Below are 18,538 nucleotides of genomic sequence, written 5' to 3'. Positions count from 1 at the left end.
AAACATCACAAGTCTAAGACTCTAATCTATATTTTGGATCACTCATCAGTCATCAACCTCACTCGCTCACAGATTTTTTTTTGATAAATAACCTCACTGGCTCACATTCCACAATATTAAAAATTTAATTCACAACCAAATACAATTAATTATTTAGACAACAAATGTTTCAAATAATATCATAATAAATTAAAAAGAATGCCAAACCGTCCACTGTCCAGTGCAAATTAAAATGTTAGAAACTTAGAATTATAATTTTATATAAACACAAATTAATAAAATTAATATGAGTAGTTATAATAAATAGAAATTAAAATACTCTGTTAAACTGGACTACAAAATATAAAATAGAAAAACTGAAATTAAAATAAAGAATAAAATGTATTCTTACCGTGAGGGTGAACGGCGAGCCGGTGAGGTGCGGCGGTGCACTCCGTGAGGAACGTGAGCCGACGGAGCCGTGAGGTGCGCCGCTCGTCGCTGGAGAGTGAGACCGTGAGAGTGAGTGGGCCGGTGAGGTGACTGTGAGCCGTGAGGATGAGGGGGACTGCGTGAGGGAGAAGCGGCTTGAACAATGCAAAGGGAAGAAGAAATGCAAGTGAGACTCGAGAGAGTCTGAAAGCAAAAGGGTTAGTTCTTAACCCTAGATTGAAACGGCGCCGTTACCGTTTCATTAGGTAATAGGTGATGCAATAAACGGGCTTTAAACGGCGCCGTTTCACTTAAATGAGTGAAACGGCGCCGTTTAAATAAGTATATTTTAAAAAAATATATAAATATAAATAGTCGGCCGGTTCAGCGGTTTTTAGGGGGGTGAACCGCTGCCGAACCGACCGACATCGGTTTGACATAAATAGCACCGACGGCCGACCGATTCCCTGCCGGTTTCGGCCGGTTCCGTGCGGTGGCGGTCGGTTGGCGTCAGTGGCGGTCGGCGGCGTCGGTTCCTGTACAGCCCTAGTTTAAATGTTGAGAAGTGTTGAGATATGTAATGAATAGTAGTGAAAAAATAGATAAAAATAATAATAAAATATTAAATAGTAGTAAAAAGTAAATAAAAAATAAAAAATAATAATGAATAGTAATAAAGTATGTTTAGAAATATTGAAGTACTTTCTATACCCAAACACATTAACGGCAATAAGTGAATGGAGGAACAAATGGAACTAATCAAGCAAAAGATTCCCAATCAGATTTGCCACGGAAATCTCACCGGACATGATTAGAGGGTTATTTGGTCTTCAACCCCAAAAAGGATATCAATGGAAGATACTGTCTCCAATAACTAGAATAGGATACTCTCTATTTCACTTAAAATTACACTGTTTTTGCATTGAATATCTGAATTGCTGCGTCTATTTGAGATCTTGTTTTGTTTCCATAGATATATGAGTTGATTGGCAGAGCTTTCAGCCATATGCAGGCTACGCCGTTAAGGAAATAAGAAGCAGAGAGAAAAACGTGAAATGTTATGACGATGGCAATCCTGGATGGTTTTCAGAGTCATACCCTATTGGTTTTGGACCCCGACATATACTGCGAGCTGCAGCATTCCATAGGCCGAAAGAAATCCCAGGTCTAAACGTTTGGGTGAATACATATGGTAATCCTTTGACACAATGAACTCTTGAATGCATCAAGAGAAAAGTTACTGGGATATGAAACATCTCCCGTGCGAATGGAAACTACACCAATCAGTTTCCGACAGGTAGCATCTATACATTTGACATGCAGTGGAATTTATATACAGGTCGAAAATTATGGGTCTTGGTGTTTGAACAGTACCGAGTAATGCACACAAGATGTGCATTTGTTTAATGATTAGTTCATTTGCCTGCAAAATATGAAAACCGTATTGGCCCTAAACAGCTAAATTATAGATAAAGTCTTTACAAAAATGTATCCCGGATAATGCGTGCTAGCACCCGGGAAGATAGTCGGTTGAGCACCTCAGGTAGCACTGTGGCAGATATGCCTGGCAATACCGGAAGAAGCTCTTGGATGACCTGTGTAACAACCACGCCCTGTTGACACCCACAAAGAAGCAACAGTTTGAGAAAAAAAGTCAAGGAAGAACATGTATACCCGCTTGACAGACACAAAAGAAACTTTTTTCAGAAAAGGAACATCATGACAACTTCACATTATTAGTGTAAAATAAATGGTTAAGATATCCTTTCAATACCTGATTAGATGTTCTTGATATTGAACTTCCTGCAGTCAAGAACTCAACGATCTTTTCGACATTATTCAATATAACTTTGTCTTCTTCACTTATGGAGGGTAGAAGTGCTGCTGGCTTAAAGGGTCCAAAAGTAGGAACCATACTAAAAACTGGGGCAGCATTTCGGACTCCTAGAAATGACATTATCTGTACCAACTGATCCCTTGTAACCACGTCAATGCCCTTTACAATCTGCTTTTCATGCCAATGGCAAACAATAGTTACATATCTAAATACACTCCATCTAACCAACTTTGGAGCACACCAGGGAGAAAAGTAATTCTTATCTTAAGCACATGGCCTTTAGCACAAGACAAGAAAAGCTTTTTAACATGGGGAACGAATAATGAAATTGCTTATCCAACAATTGGACAAAAAAGAAAAGAAAAACTATAAATAGATGAGAAATTAAAGTGCAAATGAGAAAACTAAAGCAAATGCAGAGCCCCATCACATGATAAATGAGTACTAGAATTCCATATAATTGAGGCGGATAACTAAAGACAAGTAATTATATAGTCACAAGCAAAGAAAGCAAAATGACTTGGAAGAAAATAACTACTTGCTCCCTTCTTTTCATCGGAGTCTTTTAAAAGTCTACTTGTTATTATTCAAACAAAGTGGAACCAACAGGAAAATAAAGAAGAGATTAAGAAAACATATGTATAAGTGTAATGGGACCAAAAAACTGAGGCCAATATTGTCCTCTCTCTCTTGGATCTTATGGTAGGATCATCATCTATAACACCTGGGCCCATTTTTGTTAGGGCTAGAATGAGAATAATTTTTATTAGGCTCAATGGACTGGGTCGTGGGCCTTGTCATATAATAAAAATTCATGGGCCATTGAGCCCAATAACAACTATTCTCATTGTAGCCCTAACAAAATTGGCCCGGCTGTTGCATCATGATGTCAGACAAATCCAATAAATAGTTAATATATTCAAGATATTTAATAATAAATCAATTATAACTAAGAATAATGATATCATCCCCACCACCACCAATATTAACTGCCTTTGCACGTGAATATTAACAACACTAATCTTTTTAACTTAAAAATTACTTCTAGCACTACCTTGTCCAGATGATGATGATAATGATGCTCTTAGCTATGATTGATGTGCAGTATTAACTGCCTTTGCACGTCAATATTAAGAAAACGACCCTTTTTAATTTAAAAGTTACTCCAAGTAGTACCTCATCCAGAAGAAATTCTCGGAAAGAGTTCCCTTTATCAGACAGCAGAAATGCCAAGGCTGCCCTTGTTTGAATTGGCTGCTTTTGTTGAGATACATTGGTCGAAATTCTAGGAATTGTATACCCTGTTTGACTTTGCAGGAAGCCAAGTTCAGCCATGCCCCCATTGAGTGTCTCCCCTCCTCCACTTTTTGCTGCAGTTATGAAATTCTCAAATGCTTGCATGACATCAATGAATCTTTCAGCATCAAAAACTCCAGATTTCCCATATATTGTGTAACGTAAAGCATTCTTTAACCGGGGGGATTCATCAGTCAAGAGCCTCTACAATAAAATTATAAAAGCACAATTAACTCCAATTTAGATAACTAAGATAAAAGAGAGAGCACCACCGCAAGTTAGACCCATCAGTATGGCCAAATAATTCTGCATAAGCTCAACTAGTTTATACTTAAAAATAGCTCTAGTTCATAACTTCTACTTTCATGAGGTCCTAAATCATTTAGAGAATTTTATCATTATTTTTAATTGGCTATACTAACTTCAACCAGCTGTTTTTTGAAAATCGAAACAGCTTGTGGAACTTACTTTCATTAGAGATGTGCATGATTGGGAGATCGAGTAGATAAGATATGCTGGATTCCTTCCAAGACATACACATTTAAGGTCAAGTCCTTTTACCACACACTCCTCCTTAGATGAGCTTCCATTTCCTTTGAAGAATATTTGGAGAAGAAAAAATCTAGTTGCAAGCACAACTAGGCACTAATATGTGCACCAATTTAATGTGATTGGACAAAAAGTAGATTTTATTGTAAACAGTGCTAGCTTAAATTTTGAATATGAAAGAATCAGTATTGGTACGCAGATTAGTACACGACTTTACTTGTACGTAGCAAAACTCTTTGGAGAAATAGGGGGCCATCAAGGGTAGCATTCTTTGTTTGTCAGGCAGTGTTGTGGCAATGGTGGGTATAACTTGTGAAAGGGAAATATTGTGGCAATGGACTGGTGCTGTATGTGTAAGCAACGTGGATAAAGCATTGATCATTTTTCGCTTCACTGCAAGGTTTCTCAAGATACTTATGGGCATCAGTGTATTTTCCGTTTGGGATTGGATGGATCATGCCCCAGCAGGTGGTGGATTTGGCAAAGTTCCTTCCAGAGCACAACTTACATGTTTGGATAGTCTTGTTATGTCTGGTGTGGTGTATTTAGCAGGGATCTAATGCTTTGACATTCGAAAATAGTGGAGAACTGTGTTAGATTTAAGAGTCGTTAGTTCATAACTCTTTTATCTTCCGATAGCAGTGCATGCTTCTGCACCTTTAGCTTCCTATAGTATTTTAGAATTATGTTCTTTTCTTCATCCCACCAATTGGATGTCTCCTATTATATACTTCTTGTGTACTAGAATTGCACCACTATGTGCTTGAATTAAATTACTTCGCTTATTATCTATAAAAAAAAAAAAAATTACTTTGCTTATCAAAGAAGAAGGGTTGTGTTAATTCTTTTGCCTATAAAGGGGAAAAAAGTCTTTTGAATGAACCTCAACCTGGTGTTTTCTCTAAAATGGCTCTGATGTGTGGTTTTGCTAGAATCAGCAATAACAAGATCATTGCTTTGGTAAATAATGTGAATAAGGGCAGTGACATCAATCAATAAGAAGCTCAGCAAACTCTTGAAATAGCATAAGTGAGCTTTGAGTAAGACTGAAGGTAAAGACAAAAATTGAGGCACATCTAGTTCATCTGGGGGGTGTATGAAACCTCAGAAAGATTATTAAATAGACATCACAAAAACCTTGCCATAGGTTATTGTTTGAAATCCGCAACGTCATCCAATAGGATGGCTTAAATTTTGCAATAAAAAACCCCAAGGGGTTGGCCCAAGTGGTGAAGGCTTTGGTCTTGGGGTATCACTCCCCTCAATATCTAAGGTTTGATACCTCATGGATGCAAACAATCCTTTGGGGCCACACCTCCTGGTGAAAACCAACGATTTAACCAGCTCCGTGTATGGAAACTTCTGAGGGTGCGGTACAGGGGACCGGGGTTTACTCCACAGGGATGGGTCCGAAGGGCCCTGCCTTGAAAAGGCTCCCCGACCTAAAAAATAAATAAATTAAAAAAAAAAATTGCAATCAAAGATCAACTGCAATTCTTTACATTTGATAACACTTGATGGCAGATATCAAACTTGGAACCTCATACATTGACTGTGTCCATTTACAGCTACTAGCATAAAGTGCACAAACTAGCAATTTCATCCATTTTGGAAGATTCATATAAGCTATGCTTAAAGAGGTAAGGTCCATTGCAATTTAGCCATCAATATATTATAAGCACCAACATATTTCTTAATATTAGAAGTTAATAGATTTCAAACAAGTATCATAAAAAATTAAGGGTAATATACCTGTGCAATATATGGATAGGCCTCATCCACAATTGCAAAATCAGGGTTTCCCACCAAAGCTATGCCTTCTAGTACCCCAATTGCCCTGATTATAAGAGCAAAATAAGGGGGTATTCTAAACGGATAATCAAATGTTATTTGTGCTAAATCTGATGCCAGCTCCTGGAAATTGATATTCTTGGCCCCTCCACCTTCAAGTGCCTGATCAAAAACCTTGGCCAAAACAGGTAAGATGGGTTCCAAATTAACTCCCTCTGGAATGAAATCAAGCTTAACAAAGTCTTTGACTATAGCTCCATAATCCCGATGAATAAGGTGAGCAATTGCTTCAATCATTCCATATTTTTGATCATCGGTTAGTTTTGTAACTAGGCCTGTTAACAGCAAATTATAATTTAGGATGCAAAAGAAAAAATGTTCTTCACAGCTAACAGAAGTATTACACAGTCCAATATAGAGGTCAGAAAAAGTTCTACTAAATCATTCTCATTAAAGGACACAATGTACTTGTACACATTAAATGCAATACCCATTGATATAGAGTTTGAGAAAATGCATGGCTTATTGAATTCCATAGAGGAAAGCAACTCACATACAATACATACTGCTAAAGGTTTAAGAATTGTAATATTATACTAATCATAATATTGATAACAATGATCACGGTTAAAGTGGGGCAAAAATAAATGAAAATTATAGAACACTATCATTACAGTAAGAGGTTCCTTTCAATCTGAACTAGTGAAAAACTTTCTTTTATATAAATAAACAATATTAATTAGTGTTTTAAGCTCAATATACGCAGGGAATGTATTAAATCTAATAATAAAGTATTACAATCCAAAATCATCAGATAGGCACTGCCTAAAAGCAGTGACCCGATCATACAATAAATATACAATGATCACAAAAATAATGATTCCTTTAAAACTTTACATGATCTAAAAAATAATGTCTAAAAGTGCACACACAATCCCCTCCCTCCCTCGCTCGCTAAATATAAAGCAGTAACCCAATCATACAATAGTCATATCTCCCTCCCTCCGAGAAGAGTTTCATCCTTCTAACATGCCAGTAGAAAGAAATTTAAAATCTATAATTCAAGTATCAAAGGGTAGAAAACCAAGACAAGAAAGAAAAAACCATTATAACAATTAATCACTGTTAACATGTTAATTAGACAAATGATGCAGAACCAAAATTTACAACTGAGTTCTTCAAACAAGACAGCGTATATGATGCTGCTAACCATGTGAAAAGATGATCTGTCACCACACACTCTAATTGAAGTAGATTGTTACCAAAATCAAGTATAGCTAGCTTTCCATCTGGAGTACGGATTAAATTCCCAGGATGGGGATCAGCATGGAAAAATCCAGTATCAAGCAACTGCAATGAATAGAAAGCAAAGGTTAAGAATTTAATAAAGATGATTCTCGGTGTAGGCAAGGGACTATGAACTCTCACCGACCATAAGTTAATATTACACGTACAAAAACAAATGGCAAGCAAGGGCCTGAAACCATGTTAACAAGTACACTTTGATCTTCATTCACAGTACATAAAGTACCATACAGATAGATTTGTAGAGAAGGTAGCATCTGTACAATTTAACATTAGAAGCATACTGTGGAGACAAAGGCACAACCAATAAGGTTTGTGTTTGTGAATAAAGCAGAGCTTAAAACAAAGAGACACTCCATACATCATCTAATTGGCCATATGTTCTATTTCCACTACCTTGGCAAAAGGTACATAGCATAGCATATAATGCATGCATGAAAAATGTAGATCAGGTTTAACTTCATTGAAGTCACCCAATAACTCTATTTTTTCGACTGTTAGACTCCACAGTGTTGACAAAAACAATAAATTGTTTTTAATCACTCTAAATAATCAAGTTCTTAATAACTCATAATAATAAGCTTATTATTAAAAAATATTAAACTGCGTATTTTACCTATAAAAAATATTAATAAAAGACAGCACAAGTAAAAAGTTGGCCTACAAGAATTGCTTCTAATTTCTTTTTAAAAAAAGTGGCCTCAATTAAGCATCTATTGGTGCTAATACGCATCAAACAATCACATATTAAACCCATGAAGATAGTCAACCGCTTTGCTTCAGAGTTGTAATCCAATGTATATGCTAATATGTTGCCAAATTTAAATAAAAAGCAAAAGATTAGAGAGAGGGACGGAGAAACCAAAAAGAATATGCTTGCACGAATGCAGTGATAGAAAAGCTTGCCTGCTTCAGGTAGCATATGACTCCAACATTAACAAGTTCTCCTACATCACTTTCTGTACTTTGTGACAGCTTCTCTCCATCTATCCATGCTGTAGTAAGAACCTTTCTTGTTGTATATTTATCATAGGTTTTTGGTACAACAACCTAAAACACATCTAAGCTTTTCAGGGAGCATCAAAAAAACTTTCCCACAGATTAAGATGATAAAACTCCAACAAGTGTGCACTTGTTTAAAGACGCTTTTATTGACAGAACTTCTACTAAACATAAAATAATCAATAGATAAATAAATCTTTCACTATTGTCATTTTAAAACAGCATAGTTAGCTGGAAAATATCAATGATTAGTGCCATTTCGAGCTCAAACTAATTTAGAACATCTTGGAAATGCAGCATTTAAACTTTTTTTTCCTTTTTCTTTTTTGTTTATTTCATACTGTAAATTCCACAGTTTAGTACGTGACATCTGGATCACCAAGTATGGGTTTGTAACCAAACTCAGTAGCTGAAATCAAATGAATTTCTCGAAATGAAACAAAAGTATACTGTTAGAGTTACTAGACTCACCTGAGGAAGGTCTATCCTCATCATTTCAGCAAAAATTGTTCCGTTTTTTCCTTCATTAACATAATCTAGCTCCTCAAAAAATCGAGCAGCCCATTCATCAACCAATCCGACTACATCCGTGGAGATCTGAAAAATATAAGCAGAGAAGCGAGGGATGTGAAGAAGCCATTACCTCTACCGGTAGTTAACCATTCAACAGAAATGTAGCAGTTTTAAGACAGAGCCAAGTGACTTTAAGTCAGATGTGTAACACTACCTGAGGAAACCTTCTTAGTACCAAACCTAAATTCCGTATGATGAACAAGTCGACTGTAACTGTCTCAAGAACAAAAGGCCTCTGCACTTTAACAGCAACCAGATCCCCATTTTCTTTCAAACGGCCCTTGTACACCTGTCCAAGAGATGCTGCCATGGCAATAGAAGAATAAACGATTTGAAATAATGAATTTCAAAATACTAGCAGAGGGAGGCTGGAATTTTCTGTTAATACAATTTTATATACAAATGATTATCTAGGAAGCTACCAGCAGCAATTGGGGAAGATGATAGTTCAGAATAGATGTTATTCCATGGCTGACCAAGTTCCTCCTCAATAAGAGCCATAGCTACATCATCTGGAAATGAAGGAACCTTCATATAACACCAAACAGAAAGATCAGCCATGAAGAGGGATACCTAAATTTACATAAATGGGAAAACATTAGAAAAAAATTAAACCAAGTGGAATCTCTCCTCCAATGCAAGAATTTGATGAAAAAACCTATAACTACCCAGGGAGTGGTACCCACATCTCTCGTTATGACCCCAAAAAGACTAGTTAATATAACACTTTCCTAGAATTACTCACAAAGCACAATCTTACCTGATAAATAGCCAATCTGGAACTTAACACTCAAGTCTACCTTTATAACCTATCCAATAAATGGGGGTTATTCATATTCTCGATTTGAGACTTAAGTATTACAAACTCTCTTAAATTCATGCTATCCTTGTTAGAACCATGTCATGTAGTGCTCCAGTATCACATGGCTGACCTTACTATGTGGCTTTGATACCCTAGGTAACGACCCAGGAAAAGCAATAGGCATGCCTGCATCATAGCTCCTAAAAGACTGATCAAGCTGGAACATCCTTAAAATCATAAAACCCAGTTTTACCTTCTTCCCCCCAAATAGGTGTAATCTCTTGTATACCACTTATGTACTCGGGCTTTGCCTATTCGTATTAATATAATATAATCGTTTACCTAAAAAAAAAAAAAAAACCCAGTTTTACTTGGTAAGTAGTCATGTGGGATTTAACACCTGACTACCTTTATAACTACCCGATCTTTGTAGGCATTCATATTTCCAATGTGGGACTGGTGTTACAGAAACATTTGATCTTCATGTTCAAGTTGGAATGTGTTTGTTTTTTAATAGGTAAAACAAAATTTCATTAAATCAAGAAAATAGGCAAAGCCCAAGTACACAGGAAGTATACAAAGAGAACACCTAGTTACTGGGAGCTAGAAATGGATACGAGAAGATCATGAAAACTAGCCCCATTGGGGACAAGAACAGAAGCCCACAAGAATAAAGTGTGGAAGAAGAAACATCTAAGATCATCCAAAGAGCGTTGCCGATCTTCAAAGCTCTAACCATTCCTTTCCAGCCATATACATCACACGAGACATAACAGAACCATATTCCACACTGCAGGTTATACTGAAGGCCCTCTCCAACTAGCAAGAAGATCCACCATCCTCTTGGGCATTACCCACACAAGTCCGGTTCTGCTAAAAGCATCCCATAAGATCCTGGCCACCTCACAGTGAAATGATAAATGGATCCACAGTCAAGTTGGAATATGTTAACTACAACTAACAACTGTGATGGGATAAGCCATGCCAATGTCTGCCAAAACACAGCATGAAATGAAAGTACCTACCATGAGCATCTCAGACTGATTGACTAATATTACCATGATACAAAGCTTGTGAGATGCACTGAATACTCCCCTCAATAGATCTAGCAATAAGAACCTAACATCACAAACCAAGTAGTACCAGAAATTACCTTAATCCACAAGCCTAGATTATTCTTTCACGTAGTTTTATGCCATGAACACTTCCCTAAACTTATCTACAAATAGAACCCGGACATCACAAGCCCAATCATACCAGAAATTACCTTAATCCACAAGCCTACGTTAGCTTCTTTCATGAAGCTTTTACACCCTGATTTAATGGACATATTAAACATCCCCAACAACTTTTTTGATGAGTAAAACATCCTGACTAACTGATCAAAGGTAATAACTAAAATTAACTAAAACATTCACAAATTCTAGCTCAAAATTCACATTTGCACAGCATAGTATAACTTAATTTTCTTGATTTATACCCATGTCTATTTTGCTGAGTGTTATGGATATCATATAGGTTATTTTTCTTTCTTTTTTTCTATTTCAGAAGAGCACAGAGCTTTAACTTTGATTAGATGTAACCGTGAAAATAAAGAACATGAAAGGAAACAAAAAAGGGGCACATATACTTTACCTTATCGCAAAGCTTTTGCAGCTCAATCATTGCAACAGGTGACAGTATATCCGGGCGAATACTCAAAGCTTGACCGAGTTTTATATATGCTGGACCCAAAGAGGTAACTATTTCCCTTATCTCAATTGCTCTAGCAACTTCATTCTGATATGGAAAAAGTAATAGATGAGTAAAGCATACAGAAATTGACAAGTTAATTTTAAAGATTGGACATGAGTGGCATTCCAAATCAGTATATACAATGGAGGAAACCCACATTCCCCATTTGTGGAGACATTGTAGGAAAAAAGTGCTTCTAGATGAAAGATATTTGCATTCACACAATCAATGCAGTTTAAAACTGAATGATCTTGATTCATGCTTGCATCACAAGAGTACAACTGATCCTTTGTTTCTCTTTTTCTTTTTTTTTTTTTCTTTTTTTTTTTTTTTTTAACCTTTTTCCTTTTGGGATGACAAGGGTGGAGGGGCTTAAAGGGTTTCTTAAATTCTAATCAGAGAAATAAAGAGGCAGAATAGCAAGCTCAAGACAATGAAACTAAGAACTGGAAAAGTTTTCCCTGACCATCCCACAAGATTAGTTAGTCTGTTTAGACTGTATACCGCATTAAATTTGCACAAGACCCATCATAACAATGTATAATCATTTCCAATGCATGCATTAGGCAGGCTGGCTTGCCTCCAAGAATGCATGAACATTTTTAAACAATTGTAAGGCTACATGAGAAATAAATAAATTAAAAAAAAAAAAAAAGTGATAGAAAACAAGACAATTGAAACATTATTGCAGCAGGACCAGGAAGCACAATTTGGTTTGCAGAAATACAAGAAGTGGCACCCATAATGAATGTTAAATCAAGGGAAAAAACCATCATATGATGACTCAAAGAGCACATGAACTCAAAAATAACCAATTATGAAAAACTACTTTCTATAAACTGTTTAAAGGTGAATTGATCATGTAGAATAACTATCAGCTTGAAAAGGCCAAAAAAAAAGTATCATGGTCATACCTCTTTGACCTTCTTGTTTATCACATCCAAAGCAAGGCGTGATAGAAAACCCCCGGTAACAGACAGTAATTGAACAATGCGTGTTGCAACAGCACGTGGCCGTTTTCCCCAATATGCTGAAATGCTGGCAGGATCATAGACTAAAGGCAAAAACTCACTGCTTTCATCTACCTAAGGAAGCACAAAAAAACACTTAGCATCATCAAGTAACATTATAATAGGGACACATTAGGACCAACTAAAGATTCAGCATCAAAGTTTCACAAAGAGAAAGCATAAAGGATCATGAGAAGCTCTACATCCAGCCATATTAAACAGTCTTTGTTTAGCATCAAGGAACGGATGTAGCCTCCATCAGGTAGCTTGTTTATATGCAGACCAGGTCATTTTTGCAACATCAACCACTCTTAAAGCAAAAGCTGACTAGTCCTTTTCAAGACTTACAAGTTTTTATACAATTACTCCAAAAGTAACCATAATCCTTATTACCAGAATGTCACATTCATGTACTGCAAGAATATGTTTTTATTTTTCTTTTCATTTGCTTTTTGGTGCTTCGAGTTAGAACCTAACCCTTACCCCCTCTCATCCCATTCCTTCACACCTAATCCAAGATTAAGGGAGCAAAATTTAACAATACGGTCTCAAGACAATTAGCTATCACAAAAGTAATATCTCATATCATGGCACCCACTATTGCCCAAGTAACTTTCTTCTCAATGGCCAAACTGTGCAGGCACATATCCAGTCACCAATCAACCCACAAATTTTTTTCTTGTTCAAGTATTACCGTAAGTTCTTCACACAACTGAATTGAAATAAATTAACCACCCCCCCCCCCCCCCCTCCCTCAAAAAAAAAAACTGATCAATTTCAAATGGCTTTTGTTACTTCTAACTCCACCCTTACTGCAAATAAAATATGATAATTTAAAGAATTTTCAACAAATTTAATTGCAGTTCAACAATATGTACCTTTCAGCTCTCACTCTCTCTCTCACTCTCTATTGGACACATAATTTGTACCATTGAGGAACTTTAGTTTTTAGGTAATTCTTCACTTCCTACAATTTCATAAGATAAAAACCAAAATTACCCTGCCATACTCATAAACTTGGTTGAGAATTACATAAACCAGTACACCTTTCATCGTGGCTCAAACATTTAGGAGCGATCCATTCCACAAGACATTATAGAAAAGGAATTCGAACGTCATTCAACCTATACAATGCGAGTATACATACCTCAACGAGGCGTAGCCGAACATTATCAGCAGCAAACTGCGAATCCTTTAGATTCTGTCCCCGAAGACCTTTCATCAGAATTGACAACTGTTCATTTTCTTCCATCTGTGCCCTCACTCTTTTAATTTCCTGTGAAACATCTCCAATTCTCTGCCATTTGCAATGCCAATAAACCAGTCAATAAGAAAATAAAGATTAATGACTTGCTTAAAATCAGCTTTAAGACGTGAATTTCAATCCTATTCTCTTCCTTTCTATTTCCTCCACTTTCAATTGGAACCAAACAGCATTAGTCATTTTCACCACAGTGTTGTCAACAGTAAAAACAAAGAACGAATTTGAATGAATTTAAAATTAAAAATTAAAAAAAAAAAAAAAAAAAGATAAAACAATCCAGAATGTCAGACAACTTTTTTAATCGTGCAAATCAGGCAAATTTCATAAAAGAAACCAAGGCACCAAGAGTTAAAACTTTCCTCCTCTTTCTCACTTCTCAGCAAGAAACGGAGCATTGCCGTAAAATAAAATTTAAAAAAAAAATGTATTTAAAATTTAGCAAGAAAAATATGGATCGGCAAGTTCATTCACCGACGAAGTTCCGTTGACTGATTTCTGTGGCGGCGAGGACCCATTGACGGATGAACCGGTGGGGGTTGGTTTGGGTCCAGTGGCGACCGCGAAAACGCGGTGGTTCCGTCTACGAAGCCGACTTCGGGTACCGTTAGGCAGTGAATGGTGGGCCGGAAAGGTGCAGCGAAGCGACTCGGTTCCACAAAAGCCGAGCTGTGGTGCAGCAACCATAGTGGAGTCGTAGTGGTCTGAGTCTGAACAGATCGATGGAAATTCGCCTTTGTATTGTATTTATGTAGTGGTGGAAGGCCTGGCGGTTGGAGCAACACGTGGCACGATGAGGAGCTAAGAAAGAGTGGCTCACTTTCTTCGGTTCTTCCTTCAGTTTTGAGTGTTGACACTTTGTTCGAGGCTACGTGACCTTTCCTTCACGACCTTTATCAGCCAACCAATAAGAAGATGAGAAGTTTTATTATAAATCGGTGCGAATTACACAGAAAATTTTTATTTTTAAGTTAATGCGAAGATTATATTTAATATTATATTTACTTAGTATAATATATATTCGATTATATAAGTGTCGATGAGCTTGTTACAGTAATCAGTAGTATTTTCATTGTCCTTTCATGTCATGTGTGTTTATTGTTTACTCTTTTATTTTATTCCGTATGCAGTCCGTGTAAAAGTCTTGTAACAGTCTAAATGTCAGTTTATTTAATTTATTTTGTGATTTTCCATAAGTTGTGTTAGTATAAAATAAAGGTGGTTGTATCAGTGATTTATTTTGTTTATGGAAAACACTATTTCCATAGATAATTTCTACCAAAAAAATTTTTATTTAGTGATTAAGTAAGTGTTTTTAAATGAATATGTGATTATTTTTATTTTTTAAAAATGTTTAAATAGTTTTAAAATATGGTGAAAGAAAAAGTAAAAAAAATATAAAAACAAAGTTGCACTTATCATCCTCTTTATACGTAGCATGATCCTTTGTTTATGGAAAATGCCATTTACAGTTGCTTTGGGGAGCGACGGCATAGTCGTGGTCCAACGTGGCATTAATGAAACGGACCATTTTATGAAAACAAACTGATTCGTGGCTTAGTCGATTAACTAAACGGTGTGTATTTGAAATGGTATATTCCCACGATTATGAAGAGAAATTCTCACAACCAATACTTCTGCCCAAACACTTCACCCTTTCGTCTCCCCTCATCCTCTCCATCTACCCTTCCCTCTCGTTTCTCCTCTAATATTCACGAAGAACCCTTCGAACCCCACGAAGATTTACTTGCTTCCTTACTCTAAGTTGGAATGGTGCTTCTTCCTTCTTCTTCTTTTTTCTCATTTCGCAAACATCTTCTTTTTCGTAGATCCAAAATTTCAGTTCCTTAATTTCATTTCGCAAGTCTGGGTTCTCATTTAGATTTCTTGAATTTTCTCTTTCGCAAGTCTGGGTTCTCATTTGGATTTCTTAAATTTTCTCTTTCGCAAGTCTGGATTCTCCTTTAGATTTCTCAATTTTTATCTTTCGTAAGTCTGAGTTCTCCTTTAGTTTTGTAGATTTCACAAGTTCCTCCTCACTTTTCTCTTTCGCAAATCTGGGTTCTTCTTATTGTTTTCGATTTCGCAAGTTTTGTAGATTTTTTCCCTCCTCGGTTTGTGTCTATGAAAGTCTGTTCTCATTCCTCAAAGAGAAGAGACATTGTTTCATCTGTAGATCTGGTTCATCCTCAAAATCATTGAAATCCTAACCCTAACTCCCGAAACCCTAACTCGAAGAAATCCTAACCCTAACCCTAAAATCCCAATTTTTGGACTTCAGATTTGGCACTAGGCAATTGGCCAGAGAACCCACTCAAGCTACGTAAGCTCTCTCTTTAATATGTGGGGAAAGATTTTATTTATTTATTTGCATGATATTTATTTATTTATTTTGGTGAATGAATCTGATTCTTCCATTGTTTCGTTTGTAGGTTTTTAATTATGCAGAATTGAGAATGAATGTAGTTCAAATTGCCCAACCGAAGTTGAGTTTTATTTTTTCTTCTCTTTGGTTCATAAATTTCTTTGTTCTATTTATAAGCTCACTTGGATAGATTTGAATATATTTAAATGAAATTGAAGTGACATTATTTACATGATATTCTCTTTGTTTTATAAATTTCTTTGTTCTATTTATAAGCCCACTTGGATAGATTTAAATATGTTTAAATGAGATTGAAATAATATTATTCGCATGATATTCTCTTTGGTTCATAAATTTCTTTGTTTTGTTTATAAGCTCACTTGGATATATTTGAACTATTTTTAAATGAGATTGAAGTGATATTATTTGCATGATATTCTCTTTGGTTCATAAATTTATGGATTCTATTTATAAACTCACTTGGATAGATTTGAACGTGTTTAAATGAGATTGAAATGATATTATTTGCATGATATTCTCTTTGGTTAATAAATTTCTGGATTTTATTTATTTGAATATGTTTAAATGAAATTGAAGTGATATTATTTGCATAATATTCTATTTGGTTCATAAATTTCTTTTTTCTGGTTCATATTAGAATGTCGTCATCACCTTCATCTTCTTCAACCATTGGTAAACATACTTTGAGTCAATCATTCCGTTTCTGTGAGATTGAAGCCACATTGAAATACTCAAATATTTCCATAAATCCAAGACGACCCTTTTTAGACTATCCAAAGTACAATAATGAGGTAAAACGTTTCGATACATGTAATCATAGTCCCACATTTATCTGTAAGTACATCTAAAATTTTTTTAAATGTGTAAAATGAACAGGGCTTACCATATTGCAAGTTTTTAAATGGGCGGATAGTACTTTGGACATAGAGCAAGAAATTCAAGAAATAAAAACCGAACTATTAAGAAAGGAGGAAGAACTGAAAATAGATAAGATTGAATTCCAAAAGCGATCGAGAAGATGTTATCCAATATACTCAAGGAGCTTCGGAAGCAAGATGCTGAAAACAGGTGGAAACACACACTACTCAATCTATATTGGGTTGTTGCCATTGTTGTCTTATGTTACTTTCTGTTGTCTAAGTGATTTCTAACTAGTGTCTTGATCAGTTATTAAAATATGTATTTTAAGTTACTCTGAACTGGGAAGCTATATTTGTATTGTCTTTGAATTGTTATTTCATGTGTTCTAATGGTGGATGTACTCTGAGTTGGGAAGCTATGTTTCAGATGTGTTAGTATTTTTATTTTGTGTGTTTTGATGGTGGATGTACTTTGAAATAGAAGTTGTTTCTTTGTTTCATTATAAATAAATTTCAATGTGTTTTTCGTGTTTTGATTGTTGATGTAATCTGAGTTGAAGGGCTGAGCCTGTTTTCACTTTGCATTGACCCAAGCTTTTGGATTATAGGATGGTAATCCCATACCCAACCATTCTCTCATAATTATTTGCAAATTTGAATAGTGTGCATAGAGTGAATGAGTATACAAAGAAGGATAAGTTGTGTGACCATTTCTAGTATCTTGATTATCCAACAAGCGGATCATAAATGAGCCCAAGGAATGGAGAAATAATACTAGATTATTACAAGACAAGCAAATGTGTGACAATGACACTGACTATGAACTTAGTGATCTGAGCAAAACTTAGTGACAAAGTATTAACTTATAAACAAAGTATATGACTATGAATGATGGGGTCTGAGCAAAATTTAGCAACAACCGAAGTGACTATGACACTGACAACAATATTTCAGACCACATTCCAATCAGAATAATCAACTTATAGAGTCTCAAAAATCCAGTAGCACGTAACCCCAGCTATAACCCATTAATAGATAAACAATATTATCCTTTACAATATCAACTTGGAAATTTCCCAAAATTCATGAATATACACAAAATATCTTACAAAATCATTACAACTCCTGACCACAATTCTAATTTCGTGGAAACCAATCACAGACTTGCAAAACATTCAAAAGCACTTGGAATATGTCCAATTACATTCAATACAGCAGATATTCTCCAGGAATTACAGCCAATACACAAAAATATCAGTGTTTAAAAATCAAACAATATCATTGTTGGATCTGGTTGTGTCCCATCCATACACTCCAATTGTGGTCCATCATACCCAAATTGTATCTATAATGAATATGGCACAAGTATTAAAAGAAATTGTAGAATCTTATTAAAATTTGAAAATAGCAACAAATATTACTATTTCTTGACTCCCAAATACTGTATCTTGGAACTGGGTTCCACTATTATTAATAGCTGAGCTGTCCACCACAATCTAGTGAGCATTAAAAAATTAACATTAAGATTAGTCTTTGCTTTCAGTGCACAAAATAGCGTAACATATAAATTCAGCCCACTTTCTTTTCAAATAAAATCAACATGTAATATACATGAGCATTTCCAACATTGGAGACGGGGATCTTTGATGGGTCAAATAAATTCATGCGCGTGCCCATAGCTACTGTATCTCCTTCATCTCACTAATAATAAAGTAAAAAGT

At 35.6% G+C, this 18,538-nt stretch overlaps 1 protein-coding gene across 1 annotated transcript; it reads right to left on the bottom strand.

Moving 5' to 3' along the window:
* Positions 1 to 1,575: 1,575 nt before the first annotated feature.
* Positions 1,576 to 14,310, bottom strand: LOC122316365 (uncharacterized protein sll0005). The gene is made up of 13 exons (XM_043132892.1): positions 14,046 to 14,310; positions 13,458 to 13,607; positions 12,215 to 12,385; positions 11,202 to 11,345; positions 9,187 to 9,292; positions 8,919 to 9,067; positions 8,663 to 8,788; positions 8,096 to 8,239; positions 7,147 to 7,234; positions 5,846 to 6,219; positions 3,425 to 3,748; positions 2,186 to 2,416; positions 1,576 to 2,024 (listed from the first exon to the last, which is right to left on the bottom strand). Exons 1-13 carry the CDS (start codon positions 14,256 to 14,258, stop codon positions 1,890 to 1,892), a joined length of 2,355 nt encoding a protein of 784 aa, XP_042988826.1. The 5' UTR covers positions 14,259 to 14,310; the 3' UTR covers positions 1,576 to 1,889.
* Between the last annotated feature and the right edge of the window lie 4,228 nt (positions 14,311 to 18,538).

The sequence above is a fragment of the Carya illinoinensis genome, chromosome 1, assembly GCF_018687715.1.
Source record: "Carya illinoinensis cultivar Pawnee chromosome 1, C.illinoinensisPawnee_v1, whole genome shotgun sequence".
NCBI lineage: Eukaryota > Viridiplantae > Streptophyta > Magnoliopsida > Fagales > Juglandaceae > Carya > Carya illinoinensis.
The sequence above is the reverse complement of the archived record's forward strand: the minus strand, read 5'-3'. Positions and strand labels throughout refer to the sequence as shown.

Coding starts and splice junctions, on each gene's coding strand:
- LOC122316365 (XM_043132892.1), bottom strand. CDS start 14,258: ATGGTTGCTGCACCACAGCTCGGCTTTTGTGGAACCGAGTCGCTTCGC. Junction 13,608..14,045: donor CAGTCAACGGAACTTCGTCG/GTGAATGAACTT, acceptor TGCAAATGGCAG/AGAATTGGAGATGTTTCACA. Junction 6,220..7,146: donor GCTAGCTATACTTGATTTTG/GTAACAATCTAC, acceptor TGCTGTTAACAG/GCCTAGTTACAAAACTAACC.